Source organism: Pelecanus crispus, chromosome 1 (genome assembly GCF_030463565.1).
Source record: "Pelecanus crispus isolate bPelCri1 chromosome 1, bPelCri1.pri, whole genome shotgun sequence".
Lineage (NCBI taxonomy): Eukaryota > Metazoa > Chordata > Aves > Pelecaniformes > Pelecanidae > Pelecanus > Pelecanus crispus.
This window is the reverse complement of record NC_134643.1, coordinates 139524587-139549919: the sequence shown is the minus strand read 5'-3', so window position 1 is coordinate 139549919 and position 25333 is coordinate 139524587. Positions and strand designations below refer to the sequence as shown.

The following is a 25333-nucleotide window of genomic DNA, read 5'->3' as shown; positions in this document are numbered from 1 at the left end:
ACTCTTCAGACTCAGCCTTACTGCAGCAGTTACTGGTCAACGCCATACTACAAATCTAGGAAGAATATGCACAAATTCCTTTTCCAAATTAAGTCATGCTGGTACTGTACTCAGACTGATGCATGAGAAACCTGAATGGCTATCAACTGCACACAAAATAGACTGCATTGTAGGTAAATGCAGACTCTGCTGATAAAACTTGACAGAGAAAAAATCTGAAGTGAAAAAAAAATACTACCTTTTTCACAGAAATCTGCTGGATAGCCTCCATATTCACTGTCAGGACTATTACGGCCTTCATTAGGGTCATCAAATAGTTTTACATCACAGTCTGGATCCAGGAAACTCAGATAAGTATGAAAAGAGGTGGTAAGAAATTCTGATAGCTTGCCTATCTTCACCCTGCAAACAGGAACACGTGCCAGAGAACATTAACATCCACCATTTTGATACTGATTAATGCTCACTGAGCTTTCAACAACTCCTCCAAAATTTATGAGACCTCCCGTTAAATCCACCTTTGGTAACTACAAAGCAACAGATACTGAAAGAACAAATGCAAAACAATAGTTGCAGATCCAGCTGGGTACTTACTGCTCTAGCTACTAATTGAACTTACCTGTGTTATGGTAACACCTACAGGCCTAACTCAAAGCCTAATTATGCAGGGTGCTGTATGTTTATATGAAGACAGACCCTGAACAAAGACCTAAACTCCAAGGATAATGCATGAGAAACTGGGGCTGAGAAGTTCCCATGAACAGCAGTACCTTTTCACAGAACTGCAGTGCTGCTAAAAAATGGAAAGCACATCTGATTGTCAGAGGAAGATACTGACTGAGAGAGGGCAAGCAGAAAGAGAATAAGGAGGTACTGTGGCCTCATATTAAATTGCTTTTATATGTAGATGAATGGAACACATAAGCTTGCAAGTACTACATTTAATTCATGTTTAAAACATGTCCAGTACCTGTGAAAGATAATTACTTCTTAAAAACAGAAGCCCAGCCAAGACCAAGTTTTTGTATTTCCAAAGGTTTAGCATTCGTTTTTCCTTATCCATTAAAGGCAGTCAGAGATGGTACACCTTCTGGGAGACAGATCTTTTCCACTGCATCTGAGGTCCAGCTACTATCTGATTGCCACATAGTAACTGAAGCTGAAACTTCTGTCTCTGCAGAGTTCTAGTACAAGGTCTGTGCACTATCACAGGGTTCAAAACTGAGGCTTGTATAGGATTTAATTAAAAAAATCATGGAGACAATCATTTGGGAGTTCTGACATTACCTTGCACCTCCAAAATAACCATCCTCTAATTTTCTTATGGTGGCAAGAACTGCTGGATGAATGTCAGTACCATCATCAACTAAAAGAGAATAATGGAAGAGTTGAAGCTCACCAACACATTCTTAAATTATCATGTCCAAATAAAGTGGATTACTGGGTGTTCTCTACAAAGTAAATCAGACAAATTTAAAACAGAACCCACAACTGCTATCAATACTAGCTTATTCAAAAAGCCCCAAACAGGCAAGGAAACAAAACACAACCCTGAGACAAGTTCTAAAGGGATTTCTCAAGACAAACCCCAACCTACTCAAGACAAGTTCCAAAGGGATTTCTATCAAATTTCTTTGCACAGAAATAGTATGGAGATGATGGGGAGATGCAAGGATATAAAGGGGGAGTAAAACCAAAACGCAGTATTACCATGTCATCCAAATTCAGCGTACACTTGAGAAAGTTAAACTGTCCTTTTGATGGCAAAACTCAGATGTTGAAACAGTCATGCCACCTGTCTCCTCTCAAACTGTCTTCCATCCTACTCCCCTGCAGTAATCTACTCTGCTTGAAACAGAGAAAACTAAGTTTACCAAGCATTGTGTGTGTGATGGGAAACGTCAGGGTTGGTCTCCCTGTCATCCTCCAACAAGAAGTGAGGTAAGCCAGCTCTGTCTTGAGCATCTCCACAATCATCTGATTGTCTAGAGCCAGATAGAAGTGATGCTGGTCAGCAAACTAGAGAACAGAGAAATATGACGTATGAGTAGTCGTCAGTGCTCTCCTTATTTTTTTCCATTTCCTCCCCTAAATCATTCACAAAAGCCATATGAGCTATTCTTGACCACAACACGGACTGCATAAATTACCCTAACAAGGCCTGCCACTGTGAAAAAGAAATCCATGCTTGTGTGGAGTCCATTTTCTTACACTTGTAGGCTGACCGTGACAGAAGTAAGCCATACAAATAAAAAGTAGACAATCACACCCATGAAGCAGAATCTTCCCAATGATGAATTATAGTAACCTATGATCTGGAAGATGGAAGTACTCTGAATGTGGAAGAAAAAGCTAACAATAGCAACAAAAACAATAAATAGGCTTAAGTGCATGCTGGGGACTGGGGACTAGTAACTGTATGTCTCTTGGGAACAATCTGAAAGTCAAGCAGAATACAGAAAAGCTGGCAGTTACTGTGGAAAAAAGGTACATTAAACGTACAATGGTAAAGTGTGCTGTTCCCACTACAGAGGAAAGCCAAGAATCACAGTAACAGACTATTATGGCTACTTCAGGAGCTGGAAACCAAAAAAAGCTGGACAAACAATGGAAAGTATGTCAAAGCAGCCACAACAAAAGTTGAGGAAGCACATAAGCCTTGAGGAGGGGTGGAAAAAGGAGATTGGGATGTAAAATAAATATCAGTTAGTAAGACACATAATGGTCAAGGAGAAAACATCCTGTAAACACATCAGAAGTAACAAGAAAATACAGAAACTGTAGGTCTGTTAAGAAAGAAAGAAAGAAAGAAAGAAAGGAGGTAGGAAGAGAGGATACAGACAAGCTGAAGCATTCGATGCTGTTTTTACTGACAGAAAAGAAGTAGTGAATTATGACCTGTAATACCACTTTTAACAAAGCAACAGGAGTCCAGCCTGAGTATGGGAAGAACAGGTTAAAGAGCACATAAATTCAAGCTGGTGAAGTCCAGAGAAATTACTTCACAGAACTTAAGGAACTAGACAAAACAATCCTTAAGCCACTTGCAATTAGTTTTGATAATTCAGGAAGAACAAGTCCCAGCACTCCAGAGAGAAGCAAATACACTGCCCATCTTTAAAAAGGAAGAGCCAGGGTAACACAGACCAGTCACGCCAGTTTCAGTGCCTGAAAGCTCAGGAAAACAAAGCCAGTTTGAGACTGTCAAGATAATTAGAAAATGATAAAGCAAGATGGCCGAACAGTCATATCAAAAACCAATCTCAGCAAACCAGTCCAATTTCCTTCTTTGGGAGCAACTACATGGTAGGTACAAGGAAGTGGTTGACATCTCTCAACTTTTGCAAGTTTTCACACTAGTGAGCTGAAGAAAAAACACCTGAGGAGGCAGAACTGCATGAAAAATCGTTCTCAAAAGGTAGTTATTAACCATTTTTTCAGAAAGAGAGGGTATCTAAATGGGGTCAGCCTTTGCCCCACACCTAATCAATGTTTTCATTAGAGAACAGGATGAAATACAAACTACAAAACCACACAATCTGTGGACATTACTCAGGATCAACACAGATGAGTTAACTGCTAACCTTAGGAACATGAAATTAAACATTAATTCCACTCCCCTCAAAAAAAAGCCAGGGGGAAATGTCTGGCTACAAAGTACAACGGAAAATAGTATGGAGGTTTTAGTCAAACATGGAATAAGCAGGAACTGTCAGTGTGTTGCTGATGCAAAGATAAATGCTATTTTGGAATATATTAATAAGTACATCCATGCTTGATACATGGCAAGATTTCAGCTGGAATATTGGGTCCTGCTTACATAGTAAAATGTGGACGAATAGCTATTTTGAAAAAAATCATGACTCTAAGGAATTTTTCCCTAATTTGCATAAGTGAAAATTGGTGTAGGGGAACAACACAACAAATTGCTGTTACAAAGCTGCTTGTGATCAATTGACATGAGGAAGAATGGGAAGGGAGCCACATTATTTGCAGTAAATCTGATGTTGTTTGGACATCATGAAGCACTGCAGAAGCCATCTATGGAGACCACTGAATGTCTTCCACTGGAATCTAAAGACTGCATTAGTCAAACATCTACTTAGGAGGGTGTAGCATTCTTTATCCTGCTCCAGTTGCACATGTTTGGAGTAGGTGATCCCTTGGCCTTCTAGTACCAACTGCTAGAATAAGTCTATAGGAGTGTGTCATATTTCATTAAATGTATAAATAAGAGCCATTAATTCTGGGAGAATCCAAACTTCCAGCTACATTGAAAAAGGCACTAAACAGAAAACAAAGACGGAACATCCCTTTCTCAGCACTACTGACCCTTTCAACAATATAATAAAAAGATTACATCTTAGTCTCTTGGGGGTTATGGTACTTGGCACACTTATGTGAAACTAAATTTTCCATCAAAGCAACCAGCACAAAGATATATTAAGTGACCTATTTCTGGAGAAACTATTTCATTAGCTAGAATGTTGGTTTGGGCAGAGATTAGTAACAACTTTGTACTATTGAGTTGCTGTGTTCTCCTAAGCCAGAAGCCAAAGAAGCCTGACTCTGTATGAAAGAAGAGAGATTTACCAGCACTCCTACCATGCTGATCATCCAGCATTCTTAAAAGAGCCACAAAGCAAAGCACATCGGCTTTCTCAGCCCTGCTCTACCTAATGTAGTGTGACAGCATGTAAAAGCAGAGCGCTTCACTAATGATTAGCCATTAAGCAAGCAGTGATTTCCCTGTCAGCTTTACATGCTCACCTGAGGGGTAAAAGCAAATATTTGATTTCTTATCACATACAGCTTGGAGGTGCCTAACACTCCAATGTGTCGGTGTGGCCGTCCACTTAATTTCATGCTCTTGTTCCGGCCTGTAAAGAAAAGAGAAAAATAAAAGTCTCACCTAACATGTCCTGTGTGGTTTTCCACAACAACCACTTTAGACAAGGAGATCTACTTCATTCATATCAGCAAGGCAGAAGACAGATAACAGACTGAGATGCTACAGACTGCTGTGTTTTGTAGCAACCACCAATATAATAGCTAGAGTTCTTCAAAGGCATGATTAAAAATAAAAATTTTGGCTTCACTGACCATGGGGATTGGGTCTTTTAATTACAGTCATTGATCAGCACCCAAAGCTTCCCCACTAAGGACAGGAGGTATGACCTTTCAAAAACAAGGCCATCAACAAACAATAGAAATTGCAGTGCTTTCACTATAGAACCTGAAAAATTTTTGCCCACAGAAGACTAAATTGAAATGCAAAGTACATCCAAATACAAAGATTTTCATTCATTAGGCTAATAAGCCCCACCTTTTCTCAGTAGAGCTTATTAGCAAATGATCCACACTGTACCCTTTGCTCCAGCAGCCAGGAGCTGACTTGAATCTGTCTGACAAGGAATATGAGCCAAACAACTATGTGCCTGAAAAAATACCACTGTGAACATTCCCAAAGAAGTCACTGTTAAAAACAATACACCAATGTGTCAAATCATCCTACTCACCCCCGCTAGTGAAAGAAAGCTATTATGAACTATTATGAAATAAATGTAAGCTTCAGCAAAGCCCTGCAAATGGTTCGTTAAAAGTTCTTTGTGATAAACTGACAAATTCTTTCCCAAAAGCAGCACATGCAATTTTCCTTCTCCATGTGAATGGTGCACTTTCTAAAACTTCTTTGAAGGCCCCATTACTTTAGATGCTTCCAAAAAACTTCCTGTTAAAACAAAAAAAAACCCAACAAAAACCACCACCACAACAAAAAAAAAAAACCAAAACCCATCCCATTAACAGCCGCATACTCTCCTTCAGCATTATCCATAACCAAATTGCCATGGGAACATGCTCCAGACTGACACAGAAGCACAATATGGCTCCCCTTGTCCACGCTGCAAAGGAATCTACCAGTGCTGATTTCACCCCACCTCAACTCCACTTTGTAGTAACATCCACCGTTTTGAGTCACGAGTTGCTGGCATACTTGAAATAGTAAAACTAAGTTCAATTAGGAATACACGTAAAAGATTTTCCACCAAGACCCCATTCATTTCAGCAAGGATTATCAAAAGAGACAGTCATCAAAAGATTTTCAACTTAACTAGAACCAGTAGGAGTTTTGGGGCATTTATTTAATCCAACTGCCAGGCTCTGGGGAAAACAAGCCTCTAGGTCCATCACTGAGGAACTGGAACATATTTAAACTCCTGTGCTTAGAAAAGCCCTAAAGGTTTCTGAGTTTGCAACAGACAGAGAGCTTCAGCAGCTCAACTCAGCTCAGGGTTGGAAGGAACATTAGCAAGAACCTGACAGCCCAAAGATGCTCTAGTAGCAGCACAGCTTCCCTGATTTGGAGCAGGAAACTTCCCAGGCTGTCTGCTGGTAGAATGGCAACCACACTGCTTAGTTTCCAGACTTAAAACAGAAGTACTCTGACTTCTGAAAGGAAAAACATTTGATTTTTGTGTGTGTGTGTTTTTCCAGGCATTTTTTCTATAGCCAGTTTCTCTGTGGAAGTAGTTCCTGCAGGACAAGAAAAGAGACAGCTCTTGCCCAACTCCAAGGGCACAAGGAAACTTGTATTTTGGCCACATTTTCTAATGAGGTTCCCCCCCTCCCCCGCCCCACTGGAGTCCCTTATTTAAGACAGAAGCTCTAGTTTTGTTAAGCTTCTTTGCATTAATGCATTTTTTTTTAAATCAAAGAAACTGATTTAAATAAAACAAATGAAACCAAAGAAATGAAGACAGTGTGAAGCAAGAAAAGCAAAAAACAAAACACCACCCTCAAAAAAATACCTTGCACAGCAGTAGAGAGAGGCTTCCATGTTCAAATACCTACCCAGCATGGTGTAGAGATTACTCAGGATGCGAGCTGGCTGCACTCTGAGCGGATGAATATCAGCAATGCTCTGAACATTGATTCCATGGTCTTGCAAGAGATTCTTAATTTGATTAGATTCTGCCAAAACAGTTACTGCATAACAGAAAACAAAGACACTAGTAAGAACTAATGCTCTACTCTTTTTAACTGAACGTTTCTACTGTCACCTCTGAACTACTGCATTTAGTTCACTAAAAAGGTACGAAGGCCTTACTTCTTTCTTAATTTATGAGCCCGCGAGATCAAAAGGGATTGCAAGAGGGAGTCAGATTTTGGCTCTCCGCTTCTCAACATGTCTTGTCATTCTTGTCCACTTTGGATCACAGGGTAATTAAAGTTTGAAGGGTCCTCACGAGGTCTCTACTCCAACCTCCTGCTCAAAGCAGGGTCAGCTCTGAGGTTAGACCAGGTTCTCTGGGGCTTTATCAGTTTCTTCTGATTTATTTCAGTACTGTTAGTTTGGATCATGCAGTCTCTTTCAGCAGATAGGGCTTTTGCCCCATAAAACAAGGGGAAACATGACTTGAAAATCTTTGTTGTTTTAATACAGCACACGATACCAACAGAGCCGAGACAATGGGGAACAGGTGCTGTTACTTGTATAGCAATAAGTGTTACAGAGGCCATGAAGTGGCAGAGGTAGGAGAAAAAATAAGTTCCAAAATCAGAGGAATTTATAATCCAGGCCCTGATCCCTGATCTCACCCCTTGTCCTGCTTGAGGTTTTGTCCATGTTAGCTGGCTTATTGGTTTAGGACTAATAATTCAGTATTCTTCTTTGCATTATAAATACTTGTCAAAGAATGCTAAAAATAAGCAAGCACTTCTATTTCCACTAGAAATTAAGCACTTCAGAATAACAAAATGCCATCTCCATGAAACACCAACAGGGGGTAAACAACCACCTGCCTAGGCCACAGTATCATTGATGACAGCTTCTCCTCATAAACAAGCTGGTTGCTTTTCCAGAGCTGTACAGGTCCTTGAAAAGCCTTTAAGCCCTGATTGGCTGGTGTTTGTCCTCTGCTTAATTTTCCAGTTTTGGCTGTTCCTGCATTGACTAAAGAAGCCATTCCCTGCAGCAGCGAAAAGTCTGGCTGCCTCACTTCTGTGTAAAGAGATCCCCCCCACTCATTGCTCTCTGGTCCCTCCAAAAAGGGGTTGCACAGGAACCTGACTAAACTGACCTATCTCCTGTCAGTCCTGCTCTTTCTTGCTAGAATCCACCAAGATTTTCCTTTTCACTACAAGATTAAGTTTGCCACTCTCCAGTCCCTGACAAGTCTTAAAATGTTAACAAGTATTTTTAAAAAAAGTTTGTTAAGCCTGATCTTGCCTTCTGGAAAAAGGAAGCTAGGCAAACAACTCCCTTCTCATTCTCACAGTATCAACGAAGCATCCACACCCCATGCAAAAATCCACATAGTCTTTAAACATGTCTGTCTTCTCTCCTGTACGTAGGGACTTCACCATCACAGGATCCAATTCACCCACAATGTTCAAAGAACTCCCTCACCTTGTACCACAACATCTGGTTTAAATCCAGTGGAAAATCTCCTGTTTAAGGGATCAATTTCACCCACAGCAAGAAATCCCTAGAATAAATGCAAGAGAAAGAGAAAAGAAAGGAAACAAACAAAAATTAAGTAAAAGGCTTCTGATGACATCTAGAAGAAATCTTAACCAATTTTCATATCTTACCAGGAGAGCAGGACTTAAAGCCTGATTAATCTACCCTGTACACCACTACACTCAATAAAAACAATCGCTGCAACATTTTTCAGAACAAGACGACAATGGTTATGACTGACACAATCTGCATGTTCAGATTTCCTATTTTAGAGTTGCAGCAATTGATCCAATTTTGCCAGACCAGTGATTTTTTTGCAGCTCCACAGAGATATTCAATGGATAATATGGGACAACTCTGCAGGCACCTTATGCCACAGAGCAAGGCACAGCCTAGTGGAGCTGGAACAGTGCAAAATCCTAGCTCTGGGACAGTCAAGTCAGCCTGGGCATATTCCTCTAGCCTAACCATATATCCAGTCCATCTGACAACTTATTCAGCTTGATTAGATACAGACAATTGCATATCTATATATATACACACACCAAAAAAAAAAGCTCCTGAAAGCTCAGTCACCCCTCCATGGTTCATGTACATGTTTCTGCTGGAAAACACATTGTCCCCTACCTGTCAACCAAATTGTACTTAAAGCCCAAGCCATCTCAAAACAAGATGAAATACAAGCTCACCTACTGTGCAAGAAACAATTACCTCTGCTAATAGGCAGCTAAGGACATACAATGATTGGCCCCAAAGATGAGGCAATTTTCCCACTGGGATACGATCCACTGAGTGAGGATTTTCATACTCCTCGTCCACCTGAAAACAAACACATAAGCAAGAAAAATTACGCTGAAGTTGTGAAGAACAATTAGTAACATGGAAGTATTTGAAATAATATGGTCTACCATCCACCCTTTCTAACCTGCCATTATTACTGACATCCAGATACCTTGGTTTTACTTTTAAGGCTGCACATTTTCTGGGACAAGAACTATGGTTCATTTTCATACACCGCTCCACCCTTCAAAGCTGGATGTTGAATGGGGACTCTGCAGGCAATTATAGCTTTGGTGTTAGCACTTCCCCTTTCTTCTCACCATGCCTTTGCTGCCTTCCCTCTGGGCAGCTCGTAGGTAATTGTGTGTCTGCTTTCCAACCCCTTGCAAGATGACACTTGAACTTCACTGATGTCTACCTAGCTTCCTGAAGTAAAGATGCTTTCCAGAAATGAAGGCTATTCCACCTTTCCTGTGTTAGCAAGAATGGTCAATGGAAAAATTAAGAGTAGACTCTGATTAATTTAGAAAAAGAAAAACTGCCTTGGTTTTGCAGTATATAGATCTGTGGAGGGCAGGGGAAAAACCCTCCTAGACGGTATCTTTACCATAGCCATTTTAAAATTTACAAATGACTGGCAAAATCTACCCTGTTTATTTGTCATGTTCATCAGACCATCATCATACCAAAATTCACATGAAGGAACATTCACTCTTACATGGTTGTTCCCTCTAGGAAGGCAATTCAGAGTTTCCACCTCAGATCTGTGAGCAAGACATCAGCTGTCAACATTTTCTGCCCAAACTCAGACCAACCCAGCAGGCTCCACACCCTTAGTGAGTGAGGGTTGAGAAGTCTGGAGCAGAAGAAGTTGCCAGGGAGGGATACAAAGGCAAACAGTGTGGAAGAGCACATAAGCTCATCTGCATTGCTCTGTCACAATGGGAGAATCAGTTAAACAGTAACAGCAAAGATGAGGGGAAAAGAAAAAACAAACAAACAAAAAAACCAGCCCAAAGCCTAAGCCATCTGAAACCTGTTTCCCTCTCACATACAAGCTCTGGAAAAGAAAGAGCACAATCAACCGATAGACTAGACAAGGCAGGACAGTCTGTGCTTTATTTCTGCTTTGAGCTTCAGGTCCTAAGTCAGCACCAGCACTTTTACATATGTGTCTTGCTATGAGGATTTAAAACTTTAGAGTGGCTTTAATACTTCCATAGGCACCCAGATTCCCAAGTAAAAAAGTGACCATTTGGAAGCCTAAAGTTTACCATTTCTCAGCAGGAGCTGTGAGAGGTCTCTTAGTTTTTAAATGATGTGCAGTAGTCTTTTTTTATTGCTGGTTTAGATTTATCAGCTACAGGAAAACTATAAAACAGGCATTCATCTTGATATCTATACTTCGCGTACTGAAGTGGATGCTGCATTTTCACCGCACCTTTTCTGGAGGGACTGCGTACAGTTCAGGCATTAGCACTATTCCATTCTTCTCTCTAATAAGTATTCCTTCCAGAGCCTCTCTATACTCTTGTACCTGGAAATATTTTTTAGAGTGAGAATTCACATTACAGTCAGCAAAACGGAAACAGTAAAGTTAAAGTTTTAGTAATTTCCAACAGTAATTTTCTGCTGAAAGTTCGGGGGGGGGGGGGGGGGGGGGGGGTTGGAGATCATGACTTGCTGATGGATGATCAGGGTTCAAATTCTCAGAGACTGTTCCAGCATCTCAGTATTATGAGCCTCAGAAATGTGAACACACATCTTTAATCTAGAACACACCACTGCAGTACAAAACTTCTAACATATTCCTATCAAGAAGTTACTGGAACAAATCCTACATGAAATTTGCAACAGATGACAATGCAGTGACATGGATGTCAGGATTGCTAATATCCATAAAAGTGTAAGGTATATTATTTGTTAGCTTTCTACCATGCACATTTGTCTACGATTTTCTGAATTCTGCTTTGCAGGATAGGGAAATCAGTTTCTCTTAATTGATTTGGTTAAAAATTTGCCCCATGGAAAACTTAAAATAGATTTAAACTGTTGAAAAAATACCTAAGTTAACTGAACAGAAAATCCGCTTGTTCTCGTGTTGTTAGACAACATATTATGAACAGGAATACCAGACTGATACAAAATAAAGAACATTTAATATTTTTTACCAGATCCCTTATTTTGTTCCATTTCTTAACTATCCCATTCCAAGTTTTTACTTACAGGGAAGCTATTTTCAAGCACTACCAGCACCTGCCTCTGAAATCCTATTTCTGCTGTCCCTTTCTGAGTACAGTGGAACACTCAAGGTAATGTACCCACAAGTTCATATTACTGTACACTGATATTTTCAGTATCCTGCCCTTCTCCACTCTTTTTGAGTCCTCAGGGCACTTATTTTTCTAACAATCACTGCCATTGCAACCACTTGTTTGCAGCAGTAATTAGGGAAGACTAGACACTCACCTGAGTGTCTCAGTGACCCACTCACCTATGTTTAAACAGTGGGAACCGGGAGCAATTGCCTGGTCTGACCAATGCCCTAGCACAGCTCATCTGCACACCATAAAGGCAACCAGGTACACACCATCCCAGATAACCCAAATAAATTCTAGAGACTGCTTTGTGAAGTGGTAGTTTATTGACATGACTGACATTTCAGTAAACCTCCCAATTCTTCCCAATTCCTCCCCTCCCCCAATGAAATACCATTTCTCTCTCCACTAGACTATTTTTACTGTGTTCAGGAAAGCAACTTACATTTCTAGTGTCTTTAAGTACATCACTTGATTTACAACAACTGGTACAGAAAGAGGGCTTTTTTGGTCTGAAATTCCCTGTTTTGTTTCTGATGCCATTTTATTTTTTAAGCGGTTATGTTTAGCAGTCTCCTGTCCCTCTGTATACTAGGTGATTTTAAATCACTTGTCATGCTTTAATTCACCAATACTCTCCAGGAGCCACTATAATCTTTGGAGGGCTACAGTCAATTTAGATCCCCTGACCACTGCATGCTTGACAGAGTAGAGGCATGAAGTAACTTAGGGAATCATCAATCAACTTAGGATATATGTGAAAATTAAATAGCTCCTCATAATCCAATCCCAAATCTCCCTGAATGTACAAAAGGACTGAAGGTACTATGAATCTTGTTCTCAGCAGCCAAGCCAGAGAGACTCGGGGAAAAAGCAGCTGGTCTCATCCTGCAGTAACTGGGGAAGGAGCATCAAGGTCGGCAATCAGACAGAACCAGGTAAATTGACCCCGTTCAGCCCAGTTTGACCACACCAGCTAACAGAGCCACTCAACCTAGTAGAGAGAGGGCAACGAGGCCTCAGTGTACACAACACCGCACCCTCTACCATACCACGAACTCTCCGGGAAGGTGAGATTGGCTGGAGACTACTCTCATCCTGCTGATGGGGTATCCAACTGATACCCAAAATAAACATGGAGAAAAGCTACAAAATACTGCGAGTAAATGGCTTTGCATTTCCATTGAAAATAATTTCTTCTTTCCTCACCTGAATTTTGTCCTCATTAAATACTCCATCAATTAGCAAGTATGTCCAGAATACCGGCCACTCACATTCAATATTCTCAAAGAGCTTGAGCTCAGCAGGATCATAGTGCAGCCTGCTGGGATCCTAGAAATTCAATCATACTTGTTTAGTCACAGTGCTAAATTAGTCACTCATATTCCAATCATAATGGCAGCCTACTTTATACCAGTAACTAAAACCAAGAAACCAATAAAAACACCAGAAATACTTTTCATGCAGTCTCCTGACTTCTTTTTCACATTCAGTCTCAAACTGATTTAATCATTCCCTACACAAATCAACCCTTCCCAGACTCAGAATCTAGGTGTCACCTAAATAATCTTGTCTCTGCCTCAGTTCAAAGATATTTTGGGACACCTCAGAGACACCGCCTGTGCTTAGGCACCATAAGCATATTTAAGGGTTCATTTCTTACACAATTATTCATTATGTTCTATCCTTAATAATTGGTTTTCAAACCCTTAGCTTCCTTCAGATATGTGTCATTTCTAGGGTGGATACCTGGATTACCTCCAAATCCACTAAGATGTCTTAACAGCAATACAGAACTTCACCCCTTCATGTAAATTAGACAAAACATGTCTATAAGCAAAAGATAAAATTCTTCCTAATGTCTACTGAAAATATGTATCAGAAGTACCTCTCTGGGTGTCTTGTAACCATCTCGGAGAAAGCGACAGCAGCCATAGCGGCCCTGTAAAAAAAGACAAAATTACAGAAAACTTCACATACTGTTCCTCCTCACAGACTAACATCAACATAGAAGTATGTGCCGAGTTTTAAGCATCACTCAGGCATTTTCCTCCCTCTCTTCCACGCACAGATGCACCAAATCTGGCAACCCTTGTTTAATTAGGATTTTCAGTTAAGAAAGGGAGGTTCTGCTTCTCTTTCCCTCTGGAAAATAAAAATGAAGGAAACCCTTACCTGCAATTTGGATATGATTTCACTCTTGGTCACATTAACAAGGTTTAGATCCTCCACTGCAAAAGCTGGGTAAGAAATAATAGAGAGGAGGCCAGCATCTATCTCCTTTGATGTGGAAGCCCTTGGCAACATGGAGTATAGAATAGACTGAGCAAAACAGGAACAGAAGAGAGGGACGTAAAACAATTTACCTACTTGAAAAGACTATGTCAAGTGCAAATGCAGTAGATATACTATTTGCAAACTGACAGAAAACTCACAGCATAATTATTTTTGACTGAGTTAGAGTGAGAATGCTTCACACCACTCACTTTCACATGACCTACTAGAAACAGGGTGAACGGCACAGTCTGATGCCATCCTTATTACGTTAAGTTCTTGATTCAGTTATTCAACATTTCATTTAAAAACAAAAGGGAGAGGGCTTTGGGTTTTCCCCCTAACAAAGGAAACAGAAGACTAATTTTTACCTGACAATGTTCTACTTCATCAGGAAGAACATGAATCACAGATCTGTGTCCTCCATGAGCTCCAAAAAGATCTAGTTCATCAATTGCTTCCAAAGCAGCCTTCAAAAAAAACCAACCAACAACCCAAAACCATTAAATACCTTTTAAGCCAAGTATACACCCTAGCACCTGTGCTTATCCTCTGAAGGAAATTACGTAAGACAAAATTTTGCTCCACAGACATTTCTTCATCTTTAAAGGGAAGATTGGCAATATTTTAGAAAAAGTAAGTATTTCTGTCTTTCCACTAGTAGGGTACAGGATTGATGTGCTGGTGACCCTTTTAGAATTTAAAGGCAATGCAAAACAATGGGGAGCAGGTCTTCCACTGAGATAATATCTAAATATTAAAGCACTTAGTAATAAATGCTCCTTCTGGCCTATATACCAAAATAACCCCCCATTCGGTGGCCTTTCACTCCTCCTGCCTGAAGGGCTGTTCAAAGAGGAAGGCTTGTTCAAGGTGCCACAGAATCAGCAGAGGCCTGTACCCCAAGAAGAGAGCATCACCACCTCTCTGACACTATCACTTCCCGAGGGAAAGAGAAACGAGATATCTGCTCTCTACACAGCCAGCCAAGGCACAGCATGCTCCACGTCAACAGGTGAATCACCATATCTCATACCTCTTTGGCCATAACGCATTTGCCTAGTGAAAACACTAGCAGCCCAACCACCGACTCCATTTGGGCGCTCCTACTTTAACCTAGCAGGCTACAAAACCTGGCTTTGCAGAAGCGGGGTCTGCAGCACCACGCAGGGAATGTGGCAGGAAGAGAGCAAGGACTCAATAGCCAGAGTCAGGCTAGCAGAGCTGTCCTCTGAAATGCATATTCACAGGGTTGTGGTAGCACTGAATGTTGCTCCGTGCCCATTTTTGTCCTGCAGGTTCACGGTAATGCCAATCTCTGACAAAGGAAGGATCACGCAGCGCAGTTTGCCTAATCTTCCTGCAGAGAGGCAAGGGTATTTTTCTTCTTCCAACACAAACATGGTTTTACTGGCTCTGCAGAGCCTCCCTCTCTAGCCAAGCGCTAGAGCAGCAGATGTTCCTGCTAGCAGCAGAAAGCCCTGCTGAGGGGCTGATAGCCAGGACCACGGGCAGTCGTAATGGTGCAGAAAAGGCGCTGAGATCCACTCAAGGGCATATGCTCTGTGCTGTACTGCTGCCACGGGTAGCCACACAAAGCAGATATGGGAGAGAAATGTTAAGAGGGAGAATTCCTGAGGCAGATTAAAAAAAAAATAGCATCTACCTCACCCTCTGCATCAGGGCCTCCAGCATGCCCCTGCAGTCCCCACCCTAAACAGCACTTTTATTGAACTCACAGCCACAGAGAAGCAACGCTGTGCAGCAAGTCCCGCAGATCGCCCTGACATCAACGCACCCAGGAGTCGTGCAGAGACCACAGCAACCCACATCAGGCTGTTCAGTGCAAAAAAAAATTTGTACTGGACAGCTAAGGAACAACCTCCCCCACATACACTGCCCCATTGCTATTCGACTGAACTGTGGCCAAGACCAGCAGTTTCTCCCTCTTGCAGTCACACAAGATCTTGGTAACTAATAAATCCTGCTGAAATGCAACTATACTTTGACCTCAGTGATGTTTGGCTTCTGTCAGTCCCCCAGACACCATGTAAAAAGGTAGCTGTCAATTACACATTTACATTTATGGCCTTCTGAGCTTCATTTAGTATCTCCATGACCTTGTGCTTTGGGGGAAGCAGAAATATCCACTTTCTTTTAAGTACATCTTTACTCATTTTTCTCTCTAAATTACGTATGAATAATTTCTTAGACTGATATTCTGCTGTTTTCCAGAGTTTACATCTGACAATCCTACCATGAAAACATCACATATAATACTGGGGCTGGAGAATTAAGAAAGAGGGACAGAAAAGCAGAGGCCACTTAATGAGACTGCACCTCACTGAATCTGTCCAATTCATGCCGCAATGAAGCTGGTACCCTTCTTGCAATCCCCAGAACAACTGTGCTGAGGTCCTTCAATGAAAGCCATTATGACAAGGATTTTACACTGAAAAATACTCACTCACACCCAAACAAAAATTCTTATACAATCAGTTAACTATCGCAGTGGCCAAGAAGACTATGCAAAGGAAGCCATCAGGTTTGTCAGAGCCCTTCAGCATGACAGAACAGCCACAAAGGAGGTGTCAGGAAGACATTCTCACTTTGGCCATCCCTACGGAGCTCGCGTTCAGTTCAGGGATGCCCTGGTTTGTCTTATCACCACGTTCCCAAATTCCATAATCCTGCAAAAACAATGTCATCAAGAAAAAAATTGGCATGATTGTATACAGAAATAATGTTTCCCCTCCTTGCCCCACAACAAAACCAGATCCCTGCGTGAAATCAGTTTATTTGCCTTAAAAAAAAAGAGGAGAGAAAAAAAAAAAAAGGCTCCAAGTCTCCAAAGAGCCCCTCCTCATGTTTAAAGAGCAGCACACAAAAATATACTGCAGCAAGATCAGGTCTACAGTCATGAATCACTGTCTTCACAGAACACAGAAAGCCCTTTATCCTTCCCCCTGTTCATGCTTCTCCCTATGCCCCTTCAACTCGTCACTTTCCAAAAAGTTTATTAACACTTTGCTCTTTTTAGAAAGGCCCATAAGATTTTAATGAGACATCAGGAAATATTAATAATTATCAATAAAGAAAAACTATTATTATTATGATAGAACAAGTATACCTCACCCAGGCAGCAGTGTATCTTCCACAGCCCTCCCACCATCTTCAAAAATGCTGCTCACAATGTAAAGTACTGACAGGTTCTGATATCTTCTCATGGAAAAGGAAGTCCGTATTTTCCTTCTCCATCAAAAAATAATTTTCCACCCACATCTGAGCAGTGTTCAGGTGTTTTACATATGAATAACTACTTACAGCAACTTTGTAGGCAGCTTCTATGTAGAAAACAAGATTCTGAATAAAGGTAACTTCATCAAGGGTGAAGATAATACGTAACCCTGATTAAAGAAGGGAAGAGAGTAATTACACCGTATCAGAACTGAAATAATTACTCTTCAGTGAGTTTCATGCTTTTGTTTATTTGCTACCAACTACTGCCCACTGAAATCCATGGAAAAACTCATGCTGATTTCAAAAGATCAGGCAGCAAGCCTCAATACTTGCTGTTGATAAAATACTTCAAATGCCACCAATACATACTGTTTCAAAGACCACCCAAAAACCACCCCTGGGAGGGTGGCATTCAGACATGGTGGGTACAAAGCAGAGACAGCCAAGCCAGCTCTGATTCTCAGTGCATCCCAATTCCTGCAGCTCCCCACCCCTGCACCCACTTAGTGCTCTGTTGAGGGACCACCAGGACGACCAGGTGCCCGCTCTGCAGGGGTCAATTGCAAGGGGCTCTGAGGACAGAAAAACACATAAGGAAACAAATCCTTATCATCACAGGAAGAGTACAGTTGAGAAGAGCACAAGATAAAACAGCACCAGTGAGAAGAGGAACACAGATGGGACTAGTGGCACCTGCCCCAATGTTGCCACTCTCTGAAGAAACCTGGTTGTCCATTAGGACGTCCTACATAGTCTTCAAACACGAAACTCTTCTCTGACATGACTGTGAATATCTCATGTATTTGTACACCAACAAACAATAAGGGAATGGATGCTGCCTGGGCAGTTACTATAAACATGAAATCCTAACTAAGCTACACCTCTTTTCCAGAGAAATATTACTTCCTTCTAGTAATAACTATGTAAAGGTCTTTGAAGCTAGTTACAACTTCTTTTCCTTTTTAAATAGAAGCTAGAATAGAAAAAGACTGCAACACTAGTCAAGGCTAAAGTATCTTCTGCTTACCTGATGCAGTCATCTGTGCCAAGAAGAGCAGGTAAAGGGAAGTTGCATCCACTTGCAGATGCCCCCACTGGTCGTCCCCAACCACGGTGGCACAAGTAGCAGAGTTATACTTGGCGTGTAGGCAGTCTTTGGTACTCTGAGTGCGTTTGAACTTCTCCACCTTATCTACCTAAAAAACACAACAACTTTCAAATATGAAACATTTTGGAAGAAATTCTCCAAACTATTTAAGAATTAACACCTCTTAGGTGAGGAGAAACTTGAGGTCCTAATTTTTGTTACCTCACTTCACTGTGTTTTGACTGACCAGAGTGCTTAAACACATCTCTAACTTTAGGCTCCAGCTACATCTGCATCTCTTTAGGAAAGAATAAAATGAAACTACCTTGTTGAGTTCAGATCTTAGTTACAGGTATGCATTTTGGTGAAAATCAGTTTGCAAAGGCAAAACTGTGATTCGCTACGAGCACAATCTCAAAAAGGCACAAGTAAGATCAGAGTTTTGCTCAAGAAAACTAAAGAGTTTTAAAAAGACTCCCCACACCACTGTCTACACACACAGACACACACACACAAAAAAAATCACTACAGAAAAAGACGGAAGGAATACATGCCTCAGACTAAATGCTTTGTAAATGCACCACGTCCTAGTTCCACTCATACCTATGACATTACCTGTCTCATCATGCACTGTAAGAGTCCCCGCATGAGCTTCACAACGTTCTGCAGGAACAAAACAGACCAGTGACACCCTCATCAGGTGTTACAAACAACACTCAAAAGCAACAAAGTTCACACCCCCCTACTAACGTCCTGCCAAAGGTAAAAAAAAGGCATATTTGCCTGAAATGCTTTACATGCCTTTTTTTAATATACTGGTTGATTTTTATTCTCACTTCCCTATCTAGGAGAACAAATCTTTTCCCAAAGGCCCTCTCTAAACAGTGGCGCAGCTCGCTGTGGTCCTTCTGTCCAGCTAAGGAAGTAAGACGAATGCTACGTCTTGTAAGAATAGTAATAATGATGATGACGATGATTTTTAGAGTGACAGATCCAGGGAACGCTGGTAGGTGACTGTAAGACATTGACATGATTGGAAAACCTGTGGAGCTTCTTCCCCTCTTTATACAGTACAACAGAAAGCAGCTGACTAATGTAAAGAAAGGGCCTTTAGTGCGTACAAAGAGAAGCACAAGATTTTGTCTTAAACGAAAAAATCAACCCCATCTTTTTATCCAAGAACTATTATAGCCTTAAAATACAATCATGCAAACCAAGTCAAGGTTATTCTGTCACCACAGACCTCCCTGGTTTGAGCAGTACACGTCAGCAGAAAATTTACCCAGTGCCTTCAAAACAACAGCAGGACACTGACACTCCCTCAGTTCCCATTTAACCCACCTCTACACTCTCACTTCTGACACCCACTTTCCCAGCTGCAGATTATAGAAATTAACTGTGTGAGCTACCTCCCCTTCCAATTTTCCAGCACATGAGTCTTGCCAGTCTGGAGATCCCTACCTTGTCTGGTTTGATCAAATACCTCTACACACCATGTACGACTTCCGTGAGATGACACAAGTGCACATTTCAAAGACTGCTACTTTAAATGGCATGCTTTTCCTTACGGGGAAGAATAGTCTAGCAGATAAATTGCTACCCTAGGATCCAAGCAACCTAGGCTTGATTTTCTGCTCCATAATACACCTCATGAGGGATCTCAAGGTTTAATCAGACGTTTGTAAATCTGGGCATAAAATCTCTCAGAAGCCCAATTTTCAACAATCAGCCAACCAATGGAAGCTTGACTCCTACACATGTTTTTGCTTTGTTTATATCTTAATTCAGATGTTAACCTCTCTGCCACCCAGTTCTCCAAATCCTGCTTGCTGGAAGGCTGCCAGGGAACACTGCACACCACACGCTGCATGGATGCTGCCATCATAGGAACAAGACACGTACTCCAAGATGGGAAAACCCTGCCAGATCCTAGACTCAGCAGCTAGACACAGCAGCAATGCGAATGCACCATTCAAAACCACGACTGTATGAAAAAAAACAAACGGTATAACTGGTTTATGCCAAACTTTGACATACCTGCTCGAGCTCGTAGGCTTTGGCCTTATCCTCGTCCCGGTCCGCATTCTTCCGATAAGCCATCCCCAGTCCCCACACAGCCAAGATGCTGTAGATGTTGTCCCGTACCCAAGCATCCTTATGGTCCGCACCAGCTGAGAACAGTCCCGTAACTGGATTCTAACCACGGCAGAAAGAATAAAGAACAAACATTACCACCTGAAATCCCAGCTGTTAAGACACACCAATTCTTTCCGTATCAAAGGGTAACAAAACAAAAGAGAAGGCCAGAGATGATTTCATACTGATTGCACACTGCGGTTGCTCACAATTTCACAACAAAAGTGAGGTCCTATCTTTCTTTCCCAAACTCACATATCTGAAATGCAAAATTTCTTTGAACACTTCAGGATATAAAGCTTATAGCATCCAGCTGAGCACCCTCATCCACATAGGAGTATTAGCTAAGTCACCGAGTGAAATTTGAAATACATTGGGGAAATAGGAATTTAAATTTTACGTATTTGTAAGGAATAGAGGGTACTGAGTTAACATTAGAAACTGAGTCCAGGATCTATTCTCTATGCAATTGGTCTGTGGCATAATCTTGAAGTCAAAGAACACTACTTCCCTTCTAGGAAATTAAAAAAAGTATTTCTATTTATTTACCTGCTTGGTTTATGACAGCTAAAGCATGAATGCATGCAAAGCCTTTTTATATCCTCCTTTGAAAAAACTTACAGAAAGACAAATTCTGATGGTGTTAAATTGCAGCACTGCCTGAAAACCAGCACACTGAGTAGTCTCCTGCATCCCAAATACTCCCATTAAATTTTTAATTTCATCATTAATTCCCATTACTTCATTATCATTAATTTTTAAGACCATCTTTCTCAGTTGTATGTTCTTCACTAACAAAGAAATGAGGTAAAGAGGCAAAAGGTTGTCAGAGCTTTCAATCAAATCGAGTCTTTACAGCCCATTTCAGTGGGGTGAATGAAGACCAGTTGCCAGGGTTGGTGTGACAAGGGGCAAAGATTACAATAATAAAGATAAGTAAAATTAAAAAGAATACATACACCAATTTTTAATTTCTGCCACACAGAGGTTCACTCAACTCCTTCTGTAGTTATTTTTTGATTACAATTTCCTGGGCTTTGCATGTGACAACTGAACGAGACATGGGTGACAGCCTGACACACATGACTGGGCACAGGCAGTGCTATTGTTGTTGTTTAAATACAGTAACTTCTAGTGGCTCAGTGACAGTAGAAATGCGTAGTTCTGCTGAAACAGTCCCTTAGCATGGTCTTCACAAATCAAATAACAACAGCAGGACCACCTACTCATCTATTTGATGGGTAAAGCAGCACATATGAACCCAAGGAGGTTCAAAATCTTCTTTCTGAACTTGAAAAGTCAAACCAAGGAGTAACAGAAGAAGAATAAATGAGGGACCAAAGAAAGGAGACCCTGTTCCCAGTTCAGTGCTGTATCTGTATGGCAAAAACCAGGATCTGAAAAGGCAGTCTACATATTCCCAGTATTTTTAGAGGGGACTTTGTTTCCCTCCTCCCATGTAGTACAACAAATGTGTATGTACCTGCAGCCCTGGCTTGACAGAGATCGCCCTGCTGACTGACAAATGATTATTTTGGTTTGTTTTCCCCACCCTCCATGCTGGGCTGGCTGCCAGCTGCAAAATAAAAATGCCTCTAGGTACCAAGACAGAAATCCTGGAAAAATGGCCCATGCAAGACTTTAAAAGACCATTGAGTCCCCAGGGATGGACCTGGAGGAACCTGCCTGCCTTCAGGAGGCCACGTTAAACACATCCAAGAGCAGCTATCACAGTTTCAATGCCTTTGGTTCCTCTACAAGAAGGTCCCAGCTCTTGGAGCGCACTGGGGCTGGCTCTCATGGACTGACAACACGTTAATGTCTTTATGCACATTCAGAATGTTAGCAAAACAACACAATCAGTTAATATTTTTAAGTTGGTTTTTTTTTAATAAAGTACTTACTCTTAAAAATTACAATTCTTTTCTTTTGTTACCTGCTGACACCATATGAAAAGTAAAACCCCTACAAGGTGCTAAAGAACCTGAAGAAACACTGGGTGTGCTTAACCCCGAAGATGTCAAAAGGATTTTAGCTCAGCTAGCACTTCAAAGCATTACATCTATGCAGTGATCACTAATTGGACTGGCGGGTCTCATCTTGCAAATTGCACTGTACATACAGATCCATAGGGCAAAGATTTTTACAAGCATCCATGGGTTCTATGAGCTGAGAGCACCACAACAGAAAGCTGATTGCTGGACTAAGACTTTAAACTGTTGTATTGTGTCCAATTCTATTTTTAAGTCTATCTGTTAGCCTGGAGACAAAAAAAAAACCCAAAAAACAAAACACAACACCATTTCCTACAGGGGACCAGACACTAATAAGAACTTCAGCAATACCAGCACAAAAATAGCACAGCAGCAATACAAGTAAGTCCACATTTAGCATCTTGCTGAAAGGCTATTTAATTTGCATCTGTCTCATTGACCCGTCAGATGAAAACTGATGTAAGCTCTAGCAAAGTTTGCAGATAGATTGTTTGCATGAAACCAGACGTAACACAATCGGGGTTACCGACAGATGTATGCCAAACATGCTTTCCTTATCAGCTCCATATGCTTTTCTTTTACAGTACCATAGCAATACTTAAAATGTATATAGACGTTAAGTTTTGCTATTTTATGGACGTATCTTAAGGTTCACATTTTTTCTTATTCAAATTACCAAGTGTAACAAGCAGCTGAGAACAGCCTTCTGACGATGCTCTTCAATGTTTGCTCAGTTCCAGTGTCAAAGCATCCCTCTGGCCCCTGTTCCCAGGGGCACGTGCAACAGCTGGCAGACCCCACACCATGCGGGCTGGTATAACCGATGCAAGGGCATGAGCCAGGAGCCAGTCTTTTGGTCTTAGTCTCCTTGTACAACCTTTAACAGGATCGTACCTATCACCACGCATGCTGCAGGGACTGATCAGCAGAATGCAGTGCTTGCCAAACAAGAAATAGTTTGCTACGGATCCAACCCTGCAAGGTGCCACATATGGAAAACTGTCAACCCCGGTGAGGGGTCCAGACCTGTGCTTTGCATGTATGTCTGCCTGGTAGCACGTATATTCTGAAGCAAGCACTGCATCTCTTCACCCAGCTGAGCAGGACATTTTCAATCTATTGCAGTGGAAAACCATAAAAAGTGTAGATATAGAAAACAAATCTAGAAGCCTGTCTTGCAGCATGTCTGGGCCCTCTTGTGATATCGTTTTCCCTCTGCCTTGCTGCTAGCCTGTGACTAAAGCAAGTCCACACACAGAAAAAACTTACTTAGCTCTTTCTCCCACTTCTGAACTCTCCCAGCATTAAGCACTTAGTGAAAAAGGCAGCACTGAGTCCTGAACATGCATCCAAGCACTGCAAATAGCAATTACAAAATTCTGGGTCACTGGTATAAAGTCCCATATTGCCATTAAGCTACCCTTTTTATTATTGTTAACCATTAATATCAGTAAAGCACAGCTTTCATGGGGCATGTTTGATCTCTGGATCCCAGACGCTCCATCTCTCCTCTAATGGAGGCTGTTACCTGCATCCTCATCCTATAAACACGGAAATCAAGGCAGGCACTGGAAGCTAAAGTGACTTGTCCAAGGTCATCCTGCAGACAAAAGGCAGAGACAGGAGCAAAACTGCAAGTATCTCCTGCACCCCAGCACAGCAAGAGAGCAAAATTATCTTCTCGCACCACTTGTACCATGTCCTTGCATTTGTTTTTAGTAAGTTTACAATAATTAGTATTCAAACATTAATTCACAGGTATCTGGACCCTGTGCCCAAAACAACAGTCAGTGACAAAAATCTTACCCACCTAAGCGGATTTGGGTCCTTACCTCTTCTTTCACTGCTTTCCAGTTTCTCGTAACTCTCAGCAACCAAGTATATTTGGGCACTGACTCGTGCAAAAAAACGCTGTTGCTCTCATCTGTATGTACCGGACTGTTTTAACCGAAGCATGACAGCGCAGAGCACGCTGCGAGTGCCCATCCTTAGAGCCCGCCTGGTGAAGCAAGCACATTAAGCAGAGAGCACTACGCTACACACTCACGCATACGCGCGGGCCAAAAAACACAGAGTGGGTCATAGTTTTTCCCTACCGGCCCAGACGTCTTCGTTCTTTCACTGCTCGCATACACAGGCAGCGTAAGACAAGCCAGAGCCCAAGCAGCGTAACACCAGGAGAAGTCGCTCCGCTAAAGCCAGCGCGGCAGCAGCTGCACCCGCAGCCGGTCAGGGACGGGAATCTCTCGGACGTGCACGGCTGCACACGCACGGTGCACACAGTGCACACAGTGCACACAGCGTACACCGAGCTGACGCCGACAGACGCATTTCAGAGGCCCTGCTAGGGACCTCTGCGTTACTGGGGCTTAACTGTGTTACGGGCATGTATGTATAGAGCGTTACAAGGGGTGGGCGTCTGTAGGATGACCACGAACACATTCTATGCGCAGCATTACTGTTTGCAAGCTCAGGCGTGCTGTGTTTCCCACCTGTCTTCCACCGTGCGCTACGCAGGCGGCTGGCCAGCACCCCCGAGGATCCGCACCGCCTCAGCTTCCCCCGCAGGCGGGGAAAGGAGGAGACACGGGAAGGAGGCCGGGCGCCGCGGAGAGGAGGCGTTTTCTTCCACCGGCCCCGTCGTGCCCCTTATGCACCCAGGCTGCGGTCACCGGCAGCTCCAGCCGCTCCGCCGGAGCCCCCCCCGCCGCGGCTCCCCCGCGCCCCGGCCGGCCCCATCGCGGCCCCAGCCGCGGAGAGGAGCCCGCGGCGGCGGCCTTCACCTGGTGGCAGAGGATGGTCCGCTGCACCAGCCGGGCGTAGCCGTCCAGGCGCACCCCCGAGTTGCTGCGGCTCCTCATCGCCTCACGGCCGGCCGGCCCGCCCGCTGCCGCCTCAGCCGGCCCGGCTCCCTCAGGCCCCGCTCGCCATCGGCGCGGCGACAGCCGGAGATGGCCGCAGCCTCCTCCCGCCCTGCCAGCCGGCCTGCGCGGCGGGCGGTGCGCCGGCTCGCCCTCCTTCCCTCCCTCCCGCCGGCGAG

At 42.4% G+C, this 25333-nt stretch overlaps 1 protein-coding gene across 3 annotated transcripts in view; it reads right to left on the bottom strand.

Annotated features, from left to right (window-relative positions):
- The window catches only part of PHKA2 (phosphorylase kinase regulatory subunit alpha 2), a 43502-nt gene extending 18348 nt beyond the window's left edge, over positions 1-25154 (bottom strand). For 2 of the 3 annotated variants that reach the window (XM_075704835.1, XM_075704844.1), the window contains exons 1-18: positions 25077-25154; positions 20201-20359; positions 18779-18826; positions 18104-18272; positions 17161-17243; positions 16446-16526; positions 14208-14306; positions 13738-13884; positions 13451-13504; positions 12772-12894; positions 10686-10781; positions 9176-9283; positions 8411-8489; positions 6853-6987; positions 4771-4880; positions 1875-2019; positions 1288-1366; positions 239-402 (exon numbers count right to left, since the gene is read on the bottom strand). In XM_075704835.1, coding sequence (XP_075560950.1) covers positions 239-402; positions 1288-1366; positions 1875-2019; positions 4771-4880; positions 6853-6987; positions 8411-8489; positions 9176-9283; positions 10686-10781; positions 12772-12894; positions 13451-13504; positions 13738-13884; positions 14208-14306; positions 16446-16526; positions 17161-17243; positions 18104-18272; positions 18779-18826; positions 20201-20359; positions 25077-25154 — 1957 coding nt within the window. The remainder of the gene's footprint in view (positions 1-238; positions 403-1287; positions 1367-1874; positions 2020-4770; positions 4881-6852; positions 6988-8410; positions 8490-9175; positions 9284-10685; positions 10782-12771; positions 12895-13450; positions 13505-13737; positions 13885-14207; positions 14307-16445; positions 16527-17160; positions 17244-18103; positions 18273-18778; positions 18827-20200; positions 20360-25076) is intronic. The other variant, XM_075704852.1, reaches the window with a different exon arrangement.
- Positions 25155-25333: the final 179 nt, after the last annotated feature.